Source organism: Oryctolagus cuniculus, chromosome 5, assembly GCF_964237555.1.
Source record: "Oryctolagus cuniculus chromosome 5, mOryCun1.1, whole genome shotgun sequence".
NCBI classification, from domain to species: Eukaryota; Metazoa; Chordata; class Mammalia; order Lagomorpha; family Leporidae; genus Oryctolagus; species Oryctolagus cuniculus.
The window spans coordinates 36,550,467-36,576,565 of NC_091436.1; the positions used below are offsets into that span (position 1 = coordinate 36,550,467).

Sequence of the window (26,099 nt, forward strand, 5' to 3'; positions counted from 1 at the left end):
GTCCAGGGGGTTGGCTTCATGGGATGAAGAAGACGAATACCCTCCATTTCCTCCTCTTTTCTTCTGTATGCAGGCTAAGGCTTCCACCATTTGTGTGCCCGCCTTCAAAGAACTGCCCCCTGCAATTTTGCTGGCGCTTCCATTCCTTCGCTGTGAACCAGAGGGGGCGGGAGAGGTTCTCTGTCACTCAGTCCCTAAAGCCAATGGGTGAGGAGCTAGCCCCTCTAGCCTCGCCTTCTTCTCCGGGTTACACTGGGAGCATGCGCAGTGGGTGTTCCTGTGCCGCCGCCCATCAGCTGAGAGTTGCAGCTGGGGGCTGTGGGGCCCCGGGGTGACAGCGGCCGCTGGAGGAGGAGGAAGCCGAAGTGGTCAGGGTAAGAGAGGCGTGGGGCAGGGGGCTCTGGCTGGGCGGCCGGAGTCGCGGTGTCCCTGCAGCGTTGCCACCTGCTCTGTGCGCTTGGTCCGCCGGCCGCCGCCCTGAGCTCTGCGGCAGACTCGCGGGAGGCGAAGGGCGGGTGCTGCCCGTGCTCCCGGAGCGCCGGCCGTCCCCAAGCCCCCCGGGCCCGTCGCTGGACCCGCACTCGCGGCCGAGGTGAGGCGGTTCGGCCGGCCTCGCCAGCTCCGCCAGTCCGGCGCTTGCCGGGTGGCAGCCGCCTGGAGCCGCCCAGGGCTGCGCTCCCGAGGCTGGAGAGAACAGACAAGAGACCTCTTCCTCCTTTTAACTTACGGGTCGACAAACACATGCTTGAAACTTCCCGAAAACAGGGGCACGAGAGTCAAATGCTTGTGGTAGACAAACCCTAGACGTGTGTTCAGCGGCCCTTTGTGTTTGGCTTTGGTGACTTTGACATGCCAACTTTCTTTTTATTACATTTTTAAGGCCTTGGAAATCACAATATTTTAAGAATTCCGAGCACCTCCATACCCCTCTCTTTCTTTAAATTTAGACAGAATGGGTTAATAGGAACATTGCTTTTATGATCAAATGCTGTGTTTTCTCTCTCATATTTCTGACATTTGCTTGGCTCTTACACTTGTGTATTCGTTTTTTGTACCTCCGATCACTGTATTCGACACAGTTATATATAATTTAAATCTTGCCCGGAATCTGGAAGAAAAGGAAGTAATTATGAAATGCTGTACTGTTTAGTAATGTCGGAGGTGGGTGTTCCTTCTGCTCTGAGCTGCACCTGGGCAGAGACTGGGGGAAAAAATGTTCCACTACATCTGCATCTGGTGTTGTGGATCAGCCTCAGCCTTGTGACAAGTTAGAAATTGGGCTGTAGTTTGAAAGTGTCTAATGAGTATCATTCACTTCTACAAAGTTTATGTCATTTTTCCTTCAGATGTTTTACTTATGCTGCAGATAACAAGTCAATTCTAATTTTAGTTATGTTCCCAAACTTCAGCCAAGTACTGGTAGTTGAAAATTAAATTATATAAAATATCTGCAGTAAGTCTGAGTGAGGCTTTCCTGTGATTCCATGTAATTTGAAAGCTTAATGTGGGAAAAGTGAAAACAAAGCCCTTGGTAATGTGAACTAACACTGAGTAGTGTAATGGCTCATCCTGTGGAGGTAGTGGCTTGAGGAATGCCTCTGTTGAGCAGGTGTAGAGATTACTAAGCCGTAGTGAGCGCTCTCACTTTCATTGAGCATCTACTGTGCACCTGGTACTACACGTACCACAAGATGACAACGTTGGATATCTGTTGTGTTCCAAAGATGAGGATAGACATAAGCATATGCCAATTAAATAATTAGATAGTGATGAGTGTTAGGGAGCACTGAGAGAGAATGACAGAGTGGCAGGAGTGGTGAATTCTCACATCAGGCCTGGCTTTCTCTAGCATGTGATAGATAACTCCTGGGAAAAGTAGCCTGTCCCGTGCAGATCACGGGAAAGAGCATTCCAAGGTTGGGAAATGGCATCAGGCACAAGACAACCATAACCTTGGGGCATCCTTTTGGGATCTGAAAGAGGCTTTGGAATCCAGTGCTTTAGAAATGGAAGTGTGAATGTACATCAGAATGCTTATGTAGAAGTAGAAAGAAAAGATAAGTTTATTTTGGTGCAAAACGTTTTTGAAATTCACGCATAAATTTTTTGTGATAGGTATTTTCCATGAACTTTCTGAAGACCCCTTATATATACCCTCAGGATGGGTCCATGTCTCTCAGAAGTATGGTCATTTTATTCATTTGTTCTACAAATATTAATTGAGCACCTATTATGTACCTGAATTCTGAAAATCAAACAGTCCACACACATACACACACACAAGTTATCACCCCCATGACTCCGGGAACTTATGTATTGGTGCACAACCTGCAAAGAAATTCAGTATTATATGCTGGTGCTGATGATTGAGAAAGTGAAACTGACCACTTCTTTGCCCAGCCTAGATTTAAAGAACACAAGATCTATGCTTACTGGAATCTTAAAGGTTCTGCAGCATGGCCACTGGTAAGTGAGGACAGTGTTTGTCACCCAGGGTTCCATTTTGAAATTCCCTTTGTTCCTTTAGAAGCAGTCTGAGAAGACTCGTTATGAGTGCTGCGCTTTGATCTACCCTGCCCCTTTTTCTCTTTGTAGTGCCCAGACCTCGTATATCTCCACAAAGATAATTACCGAGGTGAGATCAGCATCATCCTCGCAGAACTTGCTGCAAGCATGGAAGTGGACGGTCCAGGAGCTGTCTGGGCTTTGGACACTAGCCACATACAATCTTTGAACCCTTGAGAGGTTGCTGTTATGACTCAGGGCTGAATTTTTCTTTTGACTTAATTGTAGTTTTAATAGCTTATGGAGTTTGTGACTACTCTGTTAGACAGTGCAGGTCCAGATAATGTTATGTAATTGTCAGTCTGAGGAATGAAACTAGGAATTCTAAATGGACTTTGAAAGGGATTCCATAAGAGTGCTTTAGGCAGTAGCAGCTTGAGCTAGGTCCTGAAAACAGATGTGGAAAGCAAACATTTGAAAAACTTGGCAACAATTTAACCTGTATGCAAAGTTCATAACCTTTTAGGTCAGTTTATAGTTAACTGTCTATTTGTGTGTGCCCGTTTTAGAGTAAAGTCATCCTTTTGGTCCCTTATTTCTCATATTTTACTCCAGAAGAACCAACCATTGTTGCCTTTTATATATTGCTTATTAGTAGAATAGGAGAGGAGTATGCTATTCAGTTGTATTACTGTGGCTAACTCACCTACTTATACCAAACCTATTTCCTCATCTTTAGAGTGGGTATGGCAAAACTTCTTAGAGGGCCTGCAAAAAGTTGGTAAATTTGACTTTTCTAATTGAGTGGGTTCACCTGTCTGTAATTTTGTTTTATTGGAAAGCAATATTATTTAGTGTTTTAAAAAAAGTAAACTATATAAGGTTTAGTTTCAAGTATTGACTCTTTTGCTGATCTTCAGCAAGTTAGTCTCAATTTCTTAAATCACAGTAATAATTATACTTAGTTCAAAGGTTTAATGTAAGGATTAACTGAAAAGTTGCTGGCACTGTGGTGTAGTAGGCTAAGCCTCTGCCCTGTCCCGGTATTCCATGTAGGTGCCGGTTAGTGTCCCAGCTACCCCTCTTCCATTCTAGCTCTCTGCTTATGGCCTGGGAAAGCAGTGGAGGATGGCCCATGTGCTTGGACCCCTGCACCCGTGTGGGAGACCTGGAAGAAGCTCCTGGCTCTTGGCTTTGGATCAGCCTAGCTCCAGACATTGCAGCCATTTGGGGAGTAAACCAGCAGATGATAGACCTCTCTCTCTCTCTCCCTCTCTCTGTAACTCTGCATCTCAAATAAATAAATAAATCCTAAAAAGAATTAACTGCAAAAATAAATGTAAAAGCCCTAGGCACTAGGGTCAGTATTGTGGTACAGCGGGTTAAACTACTGCCTGCAATGCCGACATCCCATATCAGTGCTGGTTCAAGTCCTGGCTGCTCCACTTCTGATTCAGCTCCCTACTGATGCACCTTGGGAAACAGCAGAACAGATGGCCCAAGTATTTGGGCCCCTGCCACCCATGTGGGAGGCCTGGATGGAGTTCCAGGCTTCTGGCTTCAGCCTGGCCCAGCCCCGGTTGTTGTGGCCATTTGGGGAGTGAACCAGCAGGTGGAAGATCCCTCTGTCTCCACCTCTCTGTGTAAATCTGCCTTTCAAATATATAAAATAAATCTTTAATGAAAAGAAAGTCCTAAACATCATGATTAAGAAATAGTAAGTCTTGGGTAAATGTTAGCCATTATTATTCTTCTTTAATTTTTATTTATCTTTCTCTTCTATAATTTACAAATTTCTTTTAATTTTTTGTTTTTGTTTTTTCATTTTTATTATTTTTTATGAAAGACACAGTTACAGAGAGAGGTAGAGCCAGAGAGAGAGAAAGAGGGGTCTTTCATTCCACTTTCACTCTGCAAATGACTGCAACAGCCAGAGCTGAGCTAATCCAAAGCCAGGAGCCAAGAGCTTCTTCTGAATCTCTTATGCGGGTGCAGGGGCCCAAGGACTTGTGCCATTTTCTACTGCTTTCCCAGGCCATAGCAGAGAGCTAGATGGAAAAATGGAGCAGCCAGGACTCGAACTGGCACCCATATGGAATGCCAGCGCTGCAGGCTGGGGCTTTAACCCACTGTGCCACCACGCCAACCCCCACAAATTGCTTTTCATTCTTCACTCAAGACTGAGCTAGAGTGATCACCCAGGTGCCCCTTCCCTAATTTCCACACAGACCAAGAATAGCAGCCTCTTGTATAAATGAAGCCTAATTCTCTCAGTAGAAAGAACATTCTCAAGGTTAGTTGCTTGAATGAAAAGAAAAGGAAGATTTGATAAATCCCTGGAGAGGCAAAAAAAGATAGCTTCTAATGAGAACAGTGAGAAGCTATCTTACTACGCTCAAATTGAGAAGACTATGATTTACTGTCTTTGGGGGTAAAGTGGGTCTCGTAAAGTGGATTTCAGGTGACTGTGATCTCTGATACCGATGAGGTTGGCGTACTCTTGGCTGATGCTGCCCTGCATATGCAAGAGCAGATTAGACCATTCCTCCCTGTAAGTTGGAAAAGCACTTGTTCCCTGATTGTGCATTATCTCCTGTTAATCGTGGCAGCAGCCCAAGTGCTAAGTGTCTTGCCCAAGGTAGAGATTTCTGGTTGTCACTTCCACTGAACAGGGAGTTGGGGAGTTCATGTAGCTTCAAAGACATGGAGACAATAGACAGAGTTTAGAATATTACTTGGAGGTATGGATATGAAACTCAATATGTGTTTAAGTTAAAATGGAACCATATGGCTATAGAAGCCCCCAAGGGAGTACATTAATAAGAAACAGCATTTTCTCATTCCTTGTGTTTGTGTTGGCTCTTAGATCTAGTTGATAGAGGGAAAGGAGACAGGAAGAGGTCATTGTGCCAATAGATTATTGTCTTTATACATACAGTGGAATAAAAAGTGGCAATAAAAGGAACGAAGTACTGAAACATACTACAATGTGAATGGCCCTTGAAAACATAGTTGAGAATGAAGCCAGTCACAAAGAATACATATTGTATGCTTCTGTTAATATGGACTGTCTAGAAAAGGCCAAGCAATAAAGACACAAAGCAGATCAACAGTTTCCCAGGCTGGGGAAATTGGGGAGGAATAGGGCGTAACCACAAATGGATATGGACTTTATTTTTAGTGTAATGAAAACACTTTCAAAGTAATGTGATGATGGTTACACAACTTTGTGAATATATTTTTAAAAAAATTAAATTGTGTACTTTAAATGTGTGATGTATATGGTATGTGAATTATATCTCAGTAAAGCCTTTATTATTTTTTGCAATTGAAGAATTTAGAGATCCATTTGGTGGTTTTTAGTAGGCTTGGTATAGTGGTGGTCTCAATGAATCACCAGTTCTTGTCTTGTTCTGTGTGGGCCCCAACACTTCATATAGCTGCAGGCCCAAGTTCAAGGCTTCTTGGATGGGGGTTTAACCTTGCCCTGCTACAGCAATTCATTTGTCTCAGTTGAGGTTTGAATTTACACTTTAATGTAATTTGTTTTGTGTCTACTTATAGGATGTGTTGAGGCCCAAAGGGCCCAGAACAGGTAAATGGGACCTATGGAGCAGTGAAAGGTAGTGGAGTACCTATGAAAGCTCCCAGGACCTGCAGGGCAGCCAGGCACATTCCACCAGGCACCAGGGTTCTGGGCATGGAACCAGCACTGTTCTGCTGGTCTCAACAGTTTCCTAACAAAAAAGCTGTGGATTTCATTGTGGTCTCTTTTCCCATACCAGGGATCTCCTGTGGTTTCTTATTGCGGTATATCCAAACTCAGCCTAGTATCCAGGGCTCTTCCTCTTCACTGGCATTTGTTCTGTGTTAACAAGCATGGGTAGCTTTGGAATCAGAACCCTGGAATTGACTCCCATCTCCACCTTCGGGTGAGCTCTGCTATCTTGGACCAGTTACTTAATTTTATTCTTTTCTTTCTTTTTTTCTTTCTTTCTTTATCCATGTCTCCAGTAAAAGTTTTACTGAAATTAGAACTACTTTTAAATGTCATTATTTTAACTGACGCATAGAATAATACATACTTGTGGGGTACCACATGATGTTTAGATTTAATATGCATTGTACAATGTCCAGATCTGGGAAAATCTATTTCCTCAAACATTTATCATTTTTTAATGGTGAAAACATTCAAAACCCTTTCTTCTTTTTTTAAGAATAATTGTACAGTAGTACACCAGAACTTAACTTATATCTAATTATAACTTAGTACCCACTAATCAACCTCTCCCCATCCTTCCTACTCACTACTCTCCCCAGCCTCTAGCAACCAACTGAGATCGACTTTTTAGATTCTTCACATGAGTGAGATCATGTAGTACTTGCTTTTCTGTGTTTGGCTTATTTTATTTATTTATTATTTATTTAAGATTTATTTATTTATTTGAAAGAGAGAGAGGGAGAGACAGAGAGTGAAAGAGGCTTCCCTTCTGCTGATTCACTCCCCAGATGGCCACAATGGCTGGGACTGTACAGGGCTAAAGTTGGGAGCCTGGAGCTTCGTCTGGGTCTCTTACATGGGTGACAGGGTCCTGAGTATTTGGGCCATTCTTTGTTTCCTTCTCAGGCATGTTAGCAGAACGCTGGATCAGAAATGGAACATTTGGAACTCAGACTAACATGCATGGGATGCCAGCATTCACAGGCAGACTTAACTCACTATGCCACGATGCTGACCCCTTGCCTTATTTTATTTATCATAATGACCTCCAGTTCCACCCATGTTATTGTAAGTGACAATATTTCATCCTTGTTTAAGTGACTGAATAATACTCCATTGTATGTATATATGTATATATATATGCATACATATATATGCATATCGTATTTTCTATATCCACTCATCAGTGAATGGACACTTAGATTGTATCCATTTTTTTAGCTGTTGTGAATGGTGCTTCAATAAACATTGGAATGCAGATGTTTCTTCAACAAACTGATTTCATTTCTCTGGATATATCCAGTAGTGGGGTTGCAGGATTGTATGGTAGTTCTCTTTTTTTAGTTTTTTTTTTTTTTTGTGGAACTTCCATACTGTTTTCCACAATGGCTGTACTAGTTTAAATTCCTACCAAAAATGTACAAGCGTTCTCCACATCTTCACCAACATTTGTGATCATTTGTCTTTTTGATAATAAGCGATCTGACTGGAGTGGGGTGATATCTCCTTTCAGTTTTGATTTGAATTTCTCTGATAATTAGTGATTTTGAACATTTTTATCATATACCTATTGGCAACTTATAAGTCTTTCTTTGAAAAATGTCTTTTTAGACCTACTATCCAATTATTTTCCCTTTTTTTGTTGTTTTGTTATTTGAAAGGCAGAGTGGCAGAGAGAGACAGAGAAAGATCTTCCATGTACTTGCTCACCCCCCAAGTGCCCATCAATAGCCAAGGCTGGATGAGGCTAAAGCCAGGAGCCCAGGATTCAATCTGAGTCTCTGACATGGGTGGCTAGCACCTTCACGTGCTGCCACCCATCCTATGCATCACAGGAAGCTGAATCAGAAATGGATGAGCCAGAAGTCAAACCAGGCTCTCTGATGTGGGAGGCTTCTCAGTTGATGACCTAACCACTGCACCCTGTGGCTACCCCAACTGTCCATTTTTTAATTGGGTTATTTGAAGTGTCGCCCCCACCCCGTATAGTTGTTTACATTCCTGATATATTCTGACTGATTCCTTGTCAAATGTATAGCTTGCACATCTTTTCTTTTGTACAGTGTGTTGTATCTTCACTCTCTTAATTGTTTCCTTTGGTAGAAGCTCTTTAGTTACATGAAATACTCTTTGATTTTGCTTTTGTTTCTTGTGCTTTTGGGGTCTGAGTCAAAAAATCCTTGCCCGTTGCTGTGTCCTGAAGTGTTTTCCCTATATTTTCATCTGTTCCTGAGTTTCAGGTTTTACATTTAGATATAAATAATTAAGCTTTATAAGCCATAGTTTTCTCAACATTGAAACAAGAATAATGCCTCCTGAGAATTAAATTAGACAGCCTGTGTGAAATACTTTTCATTTCACAAATACACAGTGAATGTTAGTCATTACTCTCTTCCCCTTCTGCATTTCCTCCGCTTGTCCCAGCCCTGGATCATCTTGTGTTTGTGTGGCTGAACACCTCTGCTTCCTTGGCAGATTTCCAACTGTGTGCACCCTTTCCTCCTGTTCTGGATGTATCCACCAATGTTGCCATGTACTTGCTTTTATTGTTCTCCAAGCCATTCATATCCAGGTATCCAAATCTTATGTTTCTGTTTCATAAATTCCTTCTCAACAAAAATGATAGTGATATTTCTTTTTTGTCACTCTTGCCTAACATATGACTTTTTATTGGTTTATATTGCTTTGTGTTGTTTTGCATTACCAGTATTATCCCTTCTCCTTCGTGAAAAACTTGAACAGAGACTTTATCTTTTTGTTTGTTTTGTTTGCATCTCCTAAACACTTCGTTTACTGCTAGGCATGTATAGGCTCTCAGTGGAGAGTTCGCTTCCAAATTGACCACCACCAGCTTTGCAATATTCCAGTGCATAGTTGGTAAAAATGGGTGTTAAGAGTAGTTGAAATGTTTTGCTGTTCACAGTTGTATACACAAGGACGCCCCTTCACAACCTTCTTTCCAAACCCTACGTAATGGAGAGTGGAGTGGAGTGGAGTGAGTGGAGTGGAGTGGGGTGGAGGCGAGTGGGGTGGAGTGGAGTGGATAAGGAAGGAGCTTTGTCTTCACTCCCTGCCACAACATCTGAGCTTTGCTTTCATCGTGAGAAGCAGACTGCTGGGAAAGAAGAGTGGTTTGTTCTCCATGCTCTGTCAGGAAGGTGTGATGGGCATTTTCCAGGACATTCTCTTGCTTCTTAGGACTTGGCTCTGCTATTTTAGCTTTTCCCCTTAACATTTGATACCTGTGAGTCAGAGGTTCCTGCACTGTGTTAAATTAGGTATCATGAGCTTTCTGGGGCTTTCATAGGTCTGAAACTGTGTTCCTTTTAAGGTCTTTAAATGCGTCTTCTGTGCTAAGGGCTGATTTAAATGTTAGAGAAAGACACATAGCATGCAGGGCTGTCTTACAGCTGTTTAGTTCAGGAGGAAATATAAGTATTAGACAAACTGATGCACAGAGAAGGGATTTAATAATTCTGCCTTGGAGAGATCAAAGAAGTTTATGAAGGGAATGTGCAATGTGGCACGTTTTAACCGTTACACTTGTTTAACATGACTCTGTCCTTTGAAGTCAAGTTTTTTTGACAGACATTAGAGTTTTGCTGGTTAATGCATGAATTTGCCATGCATTTGCCATGTTTGGTTGATCAGGTTTGTATTTATAACCTCCCAGATTGTTAATTCAGAAAATGTAAGCCTAAATCACTTTAAAAATATAGCTATTTGACTTCTCTTTTATGTTCTTTAGGTGACTGCTGTGAAATCTGCACAGCCCACCAACAGCTGATGAAATTAGTGAATCAGCCATGTCTTACACTCCAGGAATCGTTGGGGACCCCGCCCAGCTGGCCCAGCGCATCTCATCCAACATCCAGAAGATCACACAGTGTTGTGAGTTGAGTTTCATATTGACTCTACTGTTTTTAATTCTGAACTGAATTTGCTGGAGGTTCCCAAAGGGACAGCTGTGCTTGTAGGAAGGAGGAGCATTCCTTAAGAACAGCTTTCAGAATGACTAAGGAATAATTATATTAGGCCAGGTGACATGCACTGTATTTTTCTGTACAGGCCAGAGCCAGACACATAAGGTATTATTTCACGAATGAAATAAAGATGCAAAAGGATAACATATATTAACATTTTCCTTAAAATTATCTAGTTCTAGATGAGATTATGGGACTTGTTGGCTCAATCCCATAGTTTACAACTGGAGAACACTGTTAAGAACATAAGGAACAATGTTTATTAAAAATGAAATCTGCCTAGATCATTGATCAGGTTAATTTTACAAAGGCAAATGCTTGGTATGTTATTAAGGAGCATGGAAGAACTAAGGATGGAATTTTTTAATCTATTGAGACAGCTATAATAGTAGTGATCAGAGACAGAAAATCAATAGGCTGATCCAGTGTGGCAGTTTGCTGGTAGTTATTACTCCTCAGAATATAAAAATTTTAAAAAATCATAGTAGCAGATTTGAGCTTATAGATTTTTAAAAAATTTATATTTGTCCCTAAATCATAGCTAACAGCATTCTGTAGATTCTAGTCATCTTGCTGTGTTTGACTATTTGGGGCATTTACCTGAACCCTTCAGAGTACATTAATCCTGTTGTTTTCTTCAGCTTAGTTCCCTAAGGCTGCTCTCTTTACCTGAATGCTATCACATGCTGAGATACAGAATGTTTTCAAATTACCATGCTTGGTTTCTTTATTAAATCATTAACTTCCCAATAGACTTTACACAAATATTTTAAGGGAAATGCCAGTTTGTTGAGGTAAAGGGAATAAAATTAGATTGCAGATGATTCAAAAAATGTATCACCATGTAGAGTTGTGTGAAATAACCCTTATTCTGATTTGAGGCAGTTCTTGTTTTCTTTGGCCATTCTTAGAGGAGCAAGGAAGTGAACAGTGTTGAAGTTTGCTGTCCACGGTAGACAATGTAGGCATAGGACATCAAAGGATGGTCAGAGGCACCAGCATGGACTCTCCCTAGCTCCTCTAGCTTCAGGTCTGTTCTGGTAGGAGCCACAAAAGAGCTTTTCCTTCTTATGGCTTCCATGGTACTGGTTAGAAATACTGCTGACAGGGGCAGGCATTTTGGCACGGTGGGTTAAGCTGTCTTTTGTTACCTAACATCCCGTATCAGTGCACTGGTTCAAGCCCAGGCTATTCTGCTTCCAGCCCAGCTCCCTGCTGATGTGCCTGGGAAGCTGCAGATGATGGCTCAAGTGCTTGAGTCCCTGCCATCCATGTGGGAGAGCTGGATAGATTTCCTGGCTTCGGACTTTGGCCTACACTGGCTCTTGAGGCCATTTGGAAAGTGAACCAGCAGATGAAAGCCATCTCTCTCAGTCTCTGTCACCCTGCTTTTCAAATAAATAAATCTTTAAAAAAATTAGACAAGAAAAGAAGTGCTGCTATTCTGCCTCAGGTGAATCTGGTTCCTTGTATGGAAATGAGGGGAGCTTATAATTTAAATTTATATGTGTGGAAAATCAAGACCTTTGTAAAAGAAAGAAGGCCAAAGTTCTTCTTCCCGAAAGTGAGACAGGCATCTTGTGCTGGAAAAGTAGATAATGTCAGCGTGTCAGGAACTCTAGGAAAAGTATATGGAATGACTGTACTGTACCAAGATTACAGAAGTAGTAAGTGCTAGGTGGTATGAAAGTTACATGGGTTGGAGATTGTGTGTGAACTTGAACTAGAAGGAGGTAATGGTTAACTTAAATCAGACCAACTCTGTAAGAAAGGTTAATCCAGTTGGATGAAAAATGATAAATTGGGCCAAAGATGAATATTCACGGTATGTCTGATAGCTAAGTGTATAACTACACTGTGATCCAGTGAGAACTTGGGTTGTGGGAGGATGGTGCAATAGCCCCTAAAAGTTCTAAGTGAAGAACGGAGAGGAAGACTAGGACTGAAGCATCGTTGTGTGTGGAACAGAAGCCATGCATTCTGTACAACCATAGTGGCCTCAAGTGTATGGCAGCTCCAAGTAGTCACACTCCAACTTGAGAATGAGGAAGGGCTTTTGAATAGATTGTTAAGTAGGGAAATGCCTCTCTCAGGAGGAGGTCTCTGTTGCTGAGCGACCCAAGATGATGGTCACATGCTTCTCAGATCTCTAAGAGCATTAAACATTGGAATAATGGTTCACATCAAATGGCTTTCAATGTTGACTTCAGGCAAGAAATAATTTGAGCACCTGCTACTTGCTAGGCACTGTTTGAGACAGTCAGAATCTGAAAGTAAACACAATCTATAAGGACAAGCTCTCAATGTAGTTTACAGTGTAGGAAGGAGCAACAGGTGGTTAAAACACTTGTAAGCACTATAATTTCCTGAGAGAGTGTCGTGAGAGCAGGAACCAGGGAGGCAGCCTGAATGATGTTGAGGAGAGACTGACAGTAAGAAGACACAGGGAAAGTACATTTCAGAGAGGATAATAGCTAGTAGTAAAATCCTAAAGCACTCCATAATCCAGAGCTTCAGGTATATAGAAAATATGGGAAAAAAGAGCAATTCAGTGTGGCTTCATTCAGACAAGAGTAGCAGGAGGGGAACTAAGAGAGGAGGGCAGGGAAGGGCCTCTGGGGCCTTTTGGCCATTTGAGGAGTTTAGATTCCATTCTGAGAGGGAGAGGAAATCATTGGAAGCTTTTAGGCAACAGAGAGACACAATCATATCTACACTTTGAAAAGCTTAGAAAGTGGATGACGGGGGAGGAGCAAAGTGACGTTTTGGTTATTGCAGAGGTCTGCTGAGAGAGATGTTGGCTTGTACCAAAGTGATACAGGTGGGGATGGAGAGAAGGGACAGGTGTATTTTGGAGGCAGAGCCAGTAGGACTGCTGATGAAAGTGGGTGGCGTGGGAGGGAGAGTGAAGTCAAAGAAGACAGCACAGTTTTTGCATCAAGCAGGTGAATGATTGGTGGCAAGCATGTCCGTGATGGTGCAGGATCACAGGTCAGGACAAGTAGGAGAGAGTTTTATTTCAGACAAGTAGATCTTGAGATGTCTGTTAAATATCTTAAGTGGAGATATCAAACATCTAGGTTAGATGAGTTCAAGGTGGCTTTAGAATATAAGTGGCATTTAAAAGCAGAATTTAAAATAGTCATGATGACTAAGGACAATTAAAAGGGTTGGAGAAAAACAAAATGGTAGGGAGGTGGTGTTGTGGCACAATGGATAAAGCTGCCACCTGTGATGCCAGCATCCCATATAGGAGCAGGTTTGAGTCCCAGCTTCTCCACTTCTGATCCAGCTCCATGCAATGACTTGGGAAAAGCAGCAGCAGGTGGCTCAAGTGCTTGGGCCCCTGCTACCGATGTGGGAAACCCAGAAAGAGCTCCTTGCTCCTGGCTTCCACCTGACCCAGTCCTGGCCCTTGCAGCCATCTGGGGAATGAACCAGCGAATAGAAGATTTTCTCTCTCTCTCTCTCTCTCTCTCTCTCTCTCTCTCATGCTCTCTCTGTCCTTCTGATTTTCAAATAAGTAAATATATCTTTTAAAAAAAACATTGGTGGGCAGGACTAGAGTATTAAAAAATGTCCAAGTTAGGAGGCAGGGAGAAAAACAACATTAAAGTCTTCCAGAAGGAGTGATAGATGGCCAGAAATAAAAAAATAAAGTTTCCAGAATGAAACTGTTGGATTCAAGAATGAGTGAAGCATCATCTGTCTAATGCTGTTGAGAGACCAAGCAAATGCAGAAGATTTGATTTGGCAAACTGATGACTTTGAAAAGAGTGTTCTCATATCCATATTCCAAATGTAGAAGGTGGAAGAACGAGTTACTCTTCTCATTTTAAAAAAACTTTCCAGAGTCCTGATTACTTCTGCTTAGGTTATTGACCACAAGGCTGCACCTACTCAGAATGCTGAAAACGTGTGTCAGCCAGACTTCAGTGTACTCATTAAAATTGGGGTTACTCTGTTTCAGAAAGAACAGATGACTGAGTATTTCATAGGCAGCTAACAGACTGTGCTGTGGAAGTAGAAGAGGGTCAAAGAAAGTGTTGGCATTTTTCCACAACAAAAGAAAGATTCTAGTGAAAATATAATTGCAAAAGAAAAGTCTTTGAAGGTGAGAGGGAATGGGAAATGGACCACTATTGAGGGATTTGCCTTTTGTTCACTGTACAGAAGCCAGGCTGAGTGTGATATGAATGGAAGCATGGTGGATCTGTGTTTAAATGGAGTACAAGAAGTCGCTGGACAGAGAATGGGAGGGAAAGTGGTTCATGGAAAGAACAGGAAATGGGTTACTTATAGTTTTGGACAATTGATAGGATGGACATGCTGGGAGGTAGAGTCAGGGGAACTGGCAGGTTGAGTACACATTTGAGATTTGGGATCATGAATTTAGTCAAACCAGGTACCACTGCATACTTTTTTCTAATTCTGAAATTCTGAGTCTAAACAAATGGAAGTTTAGATGCAGATAGAGTAAGTTACTGTTAAAAGTCTAACCTAACATCCGGGATGCATTACTGATGAGAACTGTGCAGAAATCACGTGGAAGTGAAAGGCAGAAGTGTGAAATTTCAGTTCGCCTTTTCCCCCCGTCTGGCAAGGCTAATAATATTGGGTGTGATTGAAAAAACAGTGCTTTGTACCGCATTTTGGTTCTTCTCTTCATGCTACATTTGCATCTTTTGAATTTGTGTCAGTATTTACAAAAGAAATCTAAATAGACCATGGTGTAGGTAAGGTAAATACCTTTGCGGTCAGAAGATGGATATCTGTTTAGCTGAAGCTAAAGTCTTCCTCAGTACCCCTATGGGAAAAGTTTATTTTCATACTAATTTGATCAGGTAAATAAGAACTTATAAATTATTGAGTTGACTGGTTTAGTTTATACTAAAAAAGAAAATAATAATGAAAAATGATTATTAATTATTGAAAGTACAAATAGTAAAATTGAAATTTTGTTGTCTTTACTAGTATTATAGCAGTTACATTTTGCAGAGTAAGATCAGTAATACAATGTTTTTATACTGACGCCATAAACAAGAGTGTCAATTTGTTAAGTCAACAACAGGAATCACTGTGCACTTACTCCTCATATAGGATCTCTGTCCTTAATGTGTTGTTCAATGTGAATTAATGCTATAACTAATACTCAAACAGTATTTTACACTTTATGTTCTGTGTGGGTGCAAAATGATTAAATCTTTACTTAATATATACTAAATTGATCTTCTATATATAAAGATAATTGAAAATGAATCTTGATGTGAATGGAATGGGAGAGGGAGCGGGAGTTGGGAGGGTTACAGATGGGAGGGAAGTTATGGAGGGGAAAAGCCATTGTAATCCATAAGCTGTACTTTGGAAATTTATATTTACTAAATAAAAGTTAAAAAAAAAACAATGTTTTTAAATGTAAGCATTTTTGGTTAACTTTTTTGGTTAAAAATAATCCATAATCTTATGAATTTGCTTCACTGGGAAAGCATTTAAACTATATTATAGTAATATCATATTAAACAAAATATTTAAGTACTGTGAATGCTTATATATAATAATAATATGATAACTAAAATAATACAATTTCATTAGAATAAGTTAAATAAATATAACAAAGTATAGAGCTTTATTACTGAATCTTATGTGAATTTCTCTGTTAGCATTAATATGATTAAAAAAAATTTTTGTCCATTGGGACAGTGTCCTTTTGACTCCTTAGCAGAGTCTGCAAGACACTTGTCCCAATGACTGCCCGTGGAATAAACAGTTTTCTATCATTGGCCCAACATAGCAGCAAATCTCTCTCAGCTCAGGGCTCCAGGCAGCCATCCCAGGTAGACCAAAGTTGGCACTCAAATAGAACTATGCATTACCATAGGTCTGGAAGATCCTAGTATACCTAAGAAGTCTTTACATTTAGTTCTGGAACTTTGATTTTGCATATTCATAAGTAACACTTTATTAGCAACATCTGAGAATGAAGTAGATGTCCATTTACCTCTTTTCATCCTTATCACATTTTCTTTGAGATTAGATCCTACCTGTGTTTAGTATAAGGATATGGAAGCTTTGGGCATTGAAATAACTGAGCCTAACATATAAATAAGTCAGAGTAGCACGTTTTCACAGGGCCATTCATCCTTGCCCAAACACGAACAACACAGAGCACACACAGAACTCATGTTTTTAACGAAGCTGAATAAATATGGTAAAACACATTATATAAGCAAAGTTAGGATATTTTTCAAGCTTTTAAAAATATAAATATTTTGCACATAAATTATTAGAGTATAATTAATGAATTAGCTTCAAGAAATAGGATATTACCATTTCTCTGTAGCCCTTTGCAGGCTTATACCCCCTCAGCACTGTTCTTACGATAAACAATATCCTGACTTTTAACAACACTGATCTATTTTCCTGGTTTTTAAACTTTATGTAATGGAATTAAGTAGTGTGTTTCATATCGTGTTAGGCTTCTTTCTCTTGTGTTTATGAGACTCATCTATGTAATTGTTCATTTGTTGTCATTACTATGCATCATTCCATACTCCAACATACCATATTTTATTTATTCCATCTACTATGTGATCTTTCCATTTTCTCCTAATAGTTTTTGTTATTTACTATTACAAACAATGCTTCAATGAACTTTCTTGTATGTTTATTTGTTGCCCATGTGAATAGCTAGGATTTGTGTTGTTAGTTCATGGGTTATCTGTACATTGAGTTTAGTAGGTGTAGTTAAACAGTTTCCTAAAGTGATTGTCCCAGGTTATAGTCCCACTAGACAGTGTATCATAGTTCTTACTGCTCAAAATCCTTGCCAACATTTGGCATTTACATTCTGTTAAATTTATTAGCCATATTTTTGTCTCATTGTGGTTTAATTTGCAATACTCCAATTAGAATCAGATTTTTAAAAATGTAGCTAAGATAGGGAAAATCAGTGAGGCAAAGGGGAAGATTTCTCATGAGGCAAGCCATTTGTACTTATGCATCCACTTCCTGAAATCATACCCAAATAGCACAGTGAGCTTGAGTAAACTACTTAACCTTCCAGTGCATGATTTTGCTATATATACTTTTTCATGAGATGAATTATGGTCTTTTCCAAATTTAATAGACTATAATTCTAAGTAAAGTTTTAAAAAGTCCAGAAAGCTCTGCTGACATATTCAGGATTGTTCTTTTTATTATTAGGAGACCAAACTGCTCGTTTAGACCCATAATATATGCTTATAAAATCCTGTAGTAACAGGAATTCACAAGACCAGCTAGAATTCTACCAGGACTTATGTGTTATTTCTAAGTATTAGAAGATGGGACAATTGTGGACATAAAGATTTCTGATGTGAATTGTGTCACAATTAACAAAATTATTAATAAATTAAGAAATAGAAATAAGAACAGCTGATCATGAAACATAGTTCTTGGAATAACATTTTCCCTTATTTATGTATTATAGTAAGACTTATCTCTGGTACTAATGAATATTCTGGCATTGAGTATATTGTAATGAATAATCTGAAAAGAAATGGAAAATGGCTAAAAGTTGAGTTCCTTTCTCCTAGTTTTATTCTACCCATCTCTGGTTGTTGCAGGCATTTGAGGAATGAATTAGTAGATGGGAACTCTGACTCTGACTCTGTTTCTCTACCTTCCAAATATAATAATAATAATAATAATAATAAATACTGTTGTGTTACATGTGCTTCTATGTATATTTGTATGTTTTCCAGAAAATTTGGGAAGACAGAACTTTCTAGAGAGGCAGAAAAGATGAACCTAAGGGTCCAGCATTGTGTCACAGCAGTTTAAGCTGCTGCCTGAAACATCAGTATACCATATAAGCACTGGTTTGAGTGCCAGCTGCTCCACTTTCCATCCTGCTCCCTGATAATGCCTCTGGGAAAGCAGCAGAACATGGCCCAAGGGCTTGGGCCCCAACCACCTGTGTAGGAGACCCAGATGGAGTTCTGTACTCCTGGCTTCAGTCTGTCCTAGCCCCAGCTGTTCAGGCCATTTGGGGAGTGAACCAGTGGATCGACATTTTCTCTCTTTCTCTCTCTCTGTCTTACTCTCTGTCACTATTTCTCTCTTTGTCTCTCTCTAACTGCCTATCAAGTAAATAAAATAAATTATTAAAAAAGTATGAACTTGTGCCTGTATTGTGAATGTTAATAGGAGGTGACTGAAAAAGTACTTCTGTGACTCATTTGCTTCATGTTTTATCACTCGTCTCCTGTTGATTGGAGCTGTTAATTCAGCACAGATTTGTTTGAAATTGAGCAAATGTTCTTGGTGTTTTGGTGCTCTAATTAACTTCTCATGTTGTGTGTGTACTTGCCTTGTTTAGTAAGAAGGACCAGGATATGGCTCTTGTCTCCATAAAGTTCCTAGGACTTTGAGATGAAATATAAAGTTCCTATCAAAATGAGAGCCCTTTTGGGAATGAGTAGTGTTCTTTCAACTTGGGTCTGGTGAAGGGGACACTTGTTGCCCCTTAACAGTGACTGCAAATAAAAGGGAGCTGATATCATCAACAGCCCTATTTTTGGTGCCAGAGTAGGCTAATCTTTAAAAAGAGAGGTCCAGTCATGAGAAATTATGAATTTATTGAAACTATGTATTTTCTCAGGAATGAGAAATGTTTCCTTTTTTTCTGGGGTGGACTTTTGGTGGGAGGGGAAGGCATGTTATAGAAGAAAGTTGAAAGCTTGTCTCCCCTCTCTCTGGAACAATGTTTGATATACCTGCTCCTGATGTCACACATCTGCAAATATTTGGTTGGAGTGTGGAGAAGAACTTCAGTAGCTTTGATTTCATGGTTGCAATTTTCTTATGCCTAAGATGTTGACATAAAACAGAGATAGTTATAGAACTTAATATCCAATATTTTAGCAGAGATTGACAGCTTTTCTTCTCATCACTGACTTTTCCTGATGAACAGGAAAGCTGTTTTTGACTGCATGTGAGTGAGCTCCTTTTGTTTGTTTTATGAATGAAATCTTTAAGCTATGGCTCCAGGGTGCGTCAGAGACCTTTCTGTGTCACTGTTCCTATCTGAACCATCTCATTCCTCTGCCCTGAATGTGAACTTTCTTACCATCCCATATCCAGTCTGAGTGCCGTCCTGTTGATTCTACCTGCTACGTTCATCCGTTTCTCTCCATGTCCTCTGTCACCACCCAGGTCCAAGCCACTGCCAGTCTCTGGATGACTGCAGCCTCCTGATTGTTCTCCCTGCTTCCATTCCTGCAGACCTATGGTCTTTTCCATGTAGTAGTTTATTTGAAAGGCAGAGCAGCAGAGAAAGGAGATAAGGAGAGAGATCTTTCACCTGCAGTTTCACTCCCCAGATGCCCACGAAGCCAGGAGCCAGCAACTCCATCCAAGTCTTCTGTATGGGTGGAAGGGATCCAAGTACTTGGGCCATCATCTGCTGCCTTCCAGGTTGTATATTAATGGGGAGCTGGATCTGAAGCAGAAGTGGGACTCAATGCTAGGCACTCTGATATGGAATATGAGTGTCTCAAGAAACAGCTTAACTCACTGCACCACAACACCTGCCGCTGCTTAGTGTCTACTAAAATATTTTCTACTAACCATAAGTTCCTGAGAAAAGGTGTTTAATATGTCTCAGGTACAGAAGTATTTGTAAATAATTGTAATCATTCTTTTTTTTTTTTTTTTTTTTTGTGAAAGTGAGATCATACTGCATGTATTTTTGTGGTTGATTAGCTTTTTCTTCTATACTTGCTGGATAATTCCCTATTGTATGCATGTGTCATACATCATTTAACCAATCTCTATTAATGAACATGGTTTCCTAAGGTTATATATTTAAGAATTGAGGAACTTAGTGATTTATGTTACTTTCCCACATTAATACTCTGAATTCTATATAGATAATATGAGATGCTGACTATATGTTAAGAATCTTTTTATGTATACTTCTGTAGTACATTTGTTTAAACGTTCTTAGTTTTTTCATAATAAATAGTATCTTTGATTAGAATTATATTACAGAGTAGCTTCCTTTTTTATTAAATATAACTTGTGGTTTAGTTGACCTGTTCCTGATGTGGGAATCAGACAGCAGGGTTTAGGCTTGCTGCATTTAGTTTTGATTTGCTGTAATGCTTTTGACCATTGTTGTCCTCATCACTTTGGTCCCTTTTTGTTATCATCCCTAATTACTGAAAAGTATTGTTCATTAAATAGTGTCCTTTGAACTTAATCCAAACTGGATTTGTTTTTCTCTCTTTTTCAAAAGATTTATTTATTTATTTGAAAGACAGAGTTACAGAGGTAGAGGGAGCAATAGAGAGAGGGGAATGTTCCATTTGCTGATTAACTCCCCAGATGGCCATAATGGCTGGCTGGGGCTGGGCCTGTCCAAAGCCAGGCGCTGGGAGATTCTTCTGAGTCTCCCACATCGTTGGCAGGGGCCCAAGGACTTGGGCCATCTTCCACTGCTTTCCAGGTGCATCAACAGTGAACTGTACTGGAAGCAGAACAGCCACGATTTGAAATGGTGCTCAGTTTAATTTTCCCAGGCTTCTTTCTTGAAATAGTGTTGGTATGATCATTCTCTGAAGATATCACCAATGCCATAACCAAGTAATGACCTTGAGAATGACCACCTAGTTCTCTGGTGGTAGTTTGATTTTCATCCCATGTAAAGTGAAAGAATTCCCACAGACATCTCCGACATCCCTGCCAGCCCCTGCACTGCTGTTTTCCTATTTGGTTGTGTGAGATCCTTCAGCTAAAATCCGCCTGAGATCTGCTTGTTTGTGAGCACTCAGAGTGCTGCCTTATATGGGGCTTGTGTGCTAAGAGGGACAGAATAGCATAAATACATCCAGTGGTTGCAATTGTACAGTATTGCCTACACACCCTGATTATTCAGTAATTTCTTTCTGAAAGATAAATCTACAATAGTTTAAAAGGTTGTTTTTTTGTTTTGTTTTGTTTTGCTGTTTACTTACTTATTTGAAAGTCAGACAGAAAGATAGACAGAGTTCCCATTCACTGTTTCAATCTTCAAATACCTGCAACAATCAGGGCTGGGCCAGGCTGAAGGCAGGGGCCAGGAACTCAATCCAGGTCTTGAACATGAGTAGCAGGAACCCAAACACTTGAGCTGTTGTCACCTGCTGTTTCCCAGGTCTACATTAGCAGGAAGCTAGAATCAGGCACCAAGCCAGGAGTGGAACCCAGGCAATCCAGTATGGGATGCAGGTGTCCAAAGTGGTATTTCAAACACTAGGCCAAATGCCTACCCCTCGGCTAGTGCTTTTTAATTGTCTCTAATTAACCATTTATGCTTTGTATTCAGTAGTTTATGTCGAGAGCAGGATACATAAGGAATACTAATGTGGCTGTTTTTAAAAGATTTTTTTTAAAGATTTTTAAGGCATAATGACAGAGGGAGAGACAGAGAAAGAGCAAACTGCATCCATGTCTCCCATGTGGGTGGCAGGGACACAGGTGTTTGAGCCATCATCTGCTGCCTTCCCAGGCACATCCAGGACGCACGTCCAAGGCAGAATAGCCAGGCTCCGACAAGCACTCCAGTATTGGAGGTGGGCATCTCAAGTATTGGCTTATCCCACTGCATCACAATGCCTGCCCCAACATTTGTATAACCAAGAATTGAAATAACCGATAAATAAGGCAGGAGTCCTGGTGGGCAGAATGGCATTGATAACAGGAGGAAGTGTGGCATCATGAACTAAAAATGACTAACACCACACTAGGTGGCAAGGAAGGAGTCTGAGACTTCCTGTGACTTTGCACTTTCTTATGCTCCTGATCATTTCATTGTCATCTTTCAATTTTGTTTCTCTTTCTTTCCTGAGCCTCTCTAGTTTGTACCTTAGCAGTGCCTATTATCTGTTCTTCTCTTCAAGGAGTTCTTTTGTGATCTTTCTTCAAAACTGCCATTGCCTCATTGAGTTGTTTCTTTGTTTTAATTTGAGTTCTCAATTTCACCTTATCCTCTCTGGAACAGCATTTGTTCCTGCCACGGGTTAATTGTAAGGAGCTTCACATTTCTTTCCCAGATTGGGGTACCGTCTTGCGTGGTTACTGTACCGTTTCTTTTTGCTATGCATTGGAATGAGTTTAACTTTCCTGGCAGGAGATTTCTAGGAAAGGTCAAAGCAAGTGCCTGGTTTCTCTGCTGAAGAGCTCCTTTTGCATGGCCCGTGCTGTGGCATAATGAGTACAGACGCCATCTGTAGTGCACCTGCAGTGCCAGCGTGAGTCCCAGCTGCTCCACTCCAACCCAGCTCCTTGCTAATGCACCTGGAAAAGCAGAGGAAGATGGTTCAAGTCTTTGGGCCCGTGCACCTACGTGAGACCCAGACGAAGCTCCTTGCTCCTAGCTTCAGATGTACCCAGCTTCAGTCATTTTGCTGCCATTTGGGGAGTGAACCAGCGGATGGAAAATCTCTCTCTCTGTCTCTTTTTGTCTCTGCAACTCTGCCACTCAAATAAATAAATAAATATTTGAAAAACAACAAAAAAGAGCTCCTTTTCCTCCTGATTCTGCCATGAAGGAGTGTTCCTTTTTGCCTCTGCCCCCCTGTACCTGACCTGGGAGAGCTGAGTTTCCTCCTCCATCCTGCGTTCACACCAGAATGCCACAGGCCCCCAGATGCACCGCACTTCCTTCCAAGGCTGTTCCCTCCCTCAGAGAAAGTGGACAGCCCAGGGGCTCCTGTGTAGGTGCTGAGCCCCCCTTTTCCAACACCCTCACCTCTAGCAATATGCCTAGGTCCTTTGTGGCACATTTTTGAGGGGGGGAGAAAAGCAGTTTTATTTTAGCTCCAAGTTATGGTATAAGGTTGAAAGACTGCAAGTTCTAGATGGCAGAGTCCTGAAGCTGTGCAGGACATAACATGGACTTATAAAGTGCCTCTAGGAGACAACAAGCTACTTTGACTTTTATTGCAGACCCCCTGAGAGAACCCACTTAAGTGTGTCCTCGGTCATTCTTGAGGGAGAGACCTAATGACCCCTTAAAGGGACCTCCTTTTAATTTCTGATAATGGGAATTACATTTTCACAAGAGATTCAGATGGGATGAAGCAGGTGTCTTCCCTGGGTTGGTACTTAACAAATTATTTCAATTTCTGTTTGCTATGGAAGATCCTTATTTCTCCTTCTTTCATAAATGAGAGTTTTGCAGGGTACAGTAATCTGGATTGACAATTTCTTTCTCTTAGGACTTGGAGTATGTCTCACAATTCTCTCCTTGTCTGTAGGATTTGTGATGAGAAATCTGAGTGAGTTTAATCAGGTTTCCTCTTAATGTAATTTGGTGTTTCTCTCAGGCACGTTTTAGGATCTTTTCTTCATGTGTTACTGAGGAGAGCTTTGCCACTATGTGTCTAGATGAGGATCTATTTTGGTCGTGTCTATTGGGAGTTCTGTGTACTTCCTTTTTTTAAACTTTTATTTAATAAATATAAATTTCCAAAGCATAACTTTTGGATTGTAGCGGCTTTTCCCCCCCATAACGTCCCTCCCACCCACAACCATCCCATCTCCCACTCCCTCTCCCATCCTATTCACATCAAGATTCATTTTCAATTATCTTTATATACAGAAGATCAATTCAGTATATACTAAGTAAAGATTTCAACAGTTTGCACCCAGACAGAAACAAAAAGTGTAAAGTACTGTTTGAGTACTAGTTATGCCGTTACTTCACATAGTGCAGCACATTAAGGACAGAGATCCTACATGAGGAGTAAATGCACAGTGACTCCTGTTGTTGATTTAACAATTGACACTCTTATGACAGACAAGAGCCTTGGGTGATTACTGAAGTCACAAATAAAAGTGCCAATTGTGGCACTTTTGAAATCCATGAATATGAGAGGCTCTTCAAAAAAATTCATAGAAAATGCATATTTTCAAAAAATTGCATGGATTTGTAAAAAAAAAAAAAAGTCGTACCAAGATGAATTAATTCTTCAATGTTTCCATGAACTATATTTTTTAAAGTTTTATTTGATTTATTTGAAAGGCAGAGTGAGAGAGATTGAAAGAGAGAATGAGGTCCTCCTGCTGTTGATTTCACTCCCCAATGACCATAATGAATCCAGGAAACTGAAACTCCATCTTCCTTGTAGGGGCAGGGACCCAAGAACTTTGGCCATCCTCCACTGGTTTTCTCAGGAACATTAGCCAGGAGCTAGATCAGAACCAGAGCATCTAGGACTCTAAGAGGCACTCTGATATGAGATCTGGCATCACAGACTGTGGCTAACCCCCCTGTACCACAATGCCAGCCCTCCATGAATTTTTTTGAAGTACTCTTGTAGATAATGAGCTTTCTTGGGTGTGATACCCAAGTCTGAGCATGGAATTCATTTATATTCATATGTACCTTATACACATAGGCTGAAGGTGATTTTATATGGTGTTTTTAATAATTTTGTGCATGGGGGCCGGCACCATGGCACAGTAGGTTAATCCTCTGCCTGCAGCACCGGCATCCCATATGGGCGGCGGTTCTAGTCCCAGTTGCTCCTCTTCCAGTCCAGCTCTCTGCTGTGGCCCGGGAAGGCAGTGGAGGATGGCCCAAGTGCTTGGGCCCTGCACCCACATGGGAGACCAGGAGGAAGCACCTGGCTCCTGGGTTTGGATCAGCATAGTTCCAGCCATAGCAGCCATTTAGGGGGGTGAACCAATGGAAGGAAGACCTTTCTCTCTGTCTTTCTCGCTCATTGTCTAACTCTGTCAAATAAAAAAAAAAAAAATTTGTGCATGAACCAAAGTTCATGATATGGAGTTTTCCAATGTGGTGTCACATCAGTTCTCAAAGTTTTGGAGTTGGGAACATTTTGGATTTTCCAATGAGGGCTGCTCAAGGTGAAGTGAATATTTGCTGGTGCCCTTTGGAGCTCTGCCTCCTCTGCCTCCCTCTGCAGCCTTCCTTGTTCTCTGCCCCACCCATACAGCTTCCCACCCAGGAGCTGCTCGTTTCTGTTGCTTTTGGCTATATTTATACATTTTTGAGAATCTTTGTGTTTAAATTTTCTCCATATCATCTGTATGGGTTTTCTTCTTCTTTTCCCTCTCTGTTCTACATGTCTTGAGGAGGGAAAAAGAGGGAAAATTCAGAAATAAGCTTCTTCCACGTTCCTATAAGAAGCAGAAATCCAGTTTCAGAGTTTTAGAAATGTCTGAGTAGTGATATCTTAGCAGTTAGAGAAATTAGGAGAGGTAAAGGTTTGGAAATCACTGCCATATAAACTGGAGGTGAGCTTGTAACCTGGCTCATCCTCAGCTATGTTGGAGAATTATTGGGCCATCCAGTGAGTGACAGGAAGGAAGCAGGTGGAGATCGCAGGCCAAACAGGGCATCGGGAGGGCTAGAATACTCGCAGGTGCAGGACTGCACCACTGCTGGTTACTTACCTGTTTGCTTCTTGCCACATCACACTCTCAAGGGGCCAAGTCCTCCACGGGGCCCTATCACTTGTTTCTAGACTGCCTCAGAGCGGATCAACAGAGCAGGTGCATGTGATGAAATGTGAGGATTACCTTTGCTAAGAGACGGCTTGTAATGGCCCCGCCATCTAGAAAGCCAAGTTCATTGTTTACACACAGTTTTCAAATGATTTATTTTTCTACTTTGTTTAGTTTTTGTCTTCAGACTTAGCTCTTTATTACTCTACAGTAACTTTAAAATGCTCCAAATTTTATCTTTGTTCCTTCTTTTGAAGTATCTGGAAGTAAAAACAGTGAGAAACTTGAAATTAAGTCTGTTGTAAATTTGAGATTCCTCGCGGAAGCAGGATGGGCCTGCAGGACTGTGTGCCAGGAGGGAGAGCTCAGTCCCTAGTACCCTTGGTCCTGGGTTG

At 40.9% G+C, this 26,099-nt stretch overlaps 1 protein-coding gene across 1 annotated transcript in view; it reads left to right on the forward strand.

Annotated features, from left to right (window-relative positions):
- The first annotated feature begins 244 nt into the window (after window positions 1–244).
- Window positions 245–26,099, forward strand: part of STX7 (syntaxin 7) — a 49,008-nt gene continuing 23,153 nt past the window's right edge. The window contains exons 1-2 of the mRNA XM_002714821.5: window positions 245–374; window positions 9,975–10,117. Coding sequence (XP_002714867.1) covers window positions 10,033–10,117 — 85 coding nt within the window. The 5' untranslated portion in view covers window positions 245–374; window positions 9,975–10,032. The remainder of the gene's footprint in view (window positions 375–9,974; window positions 10,118–26,099) is intronic.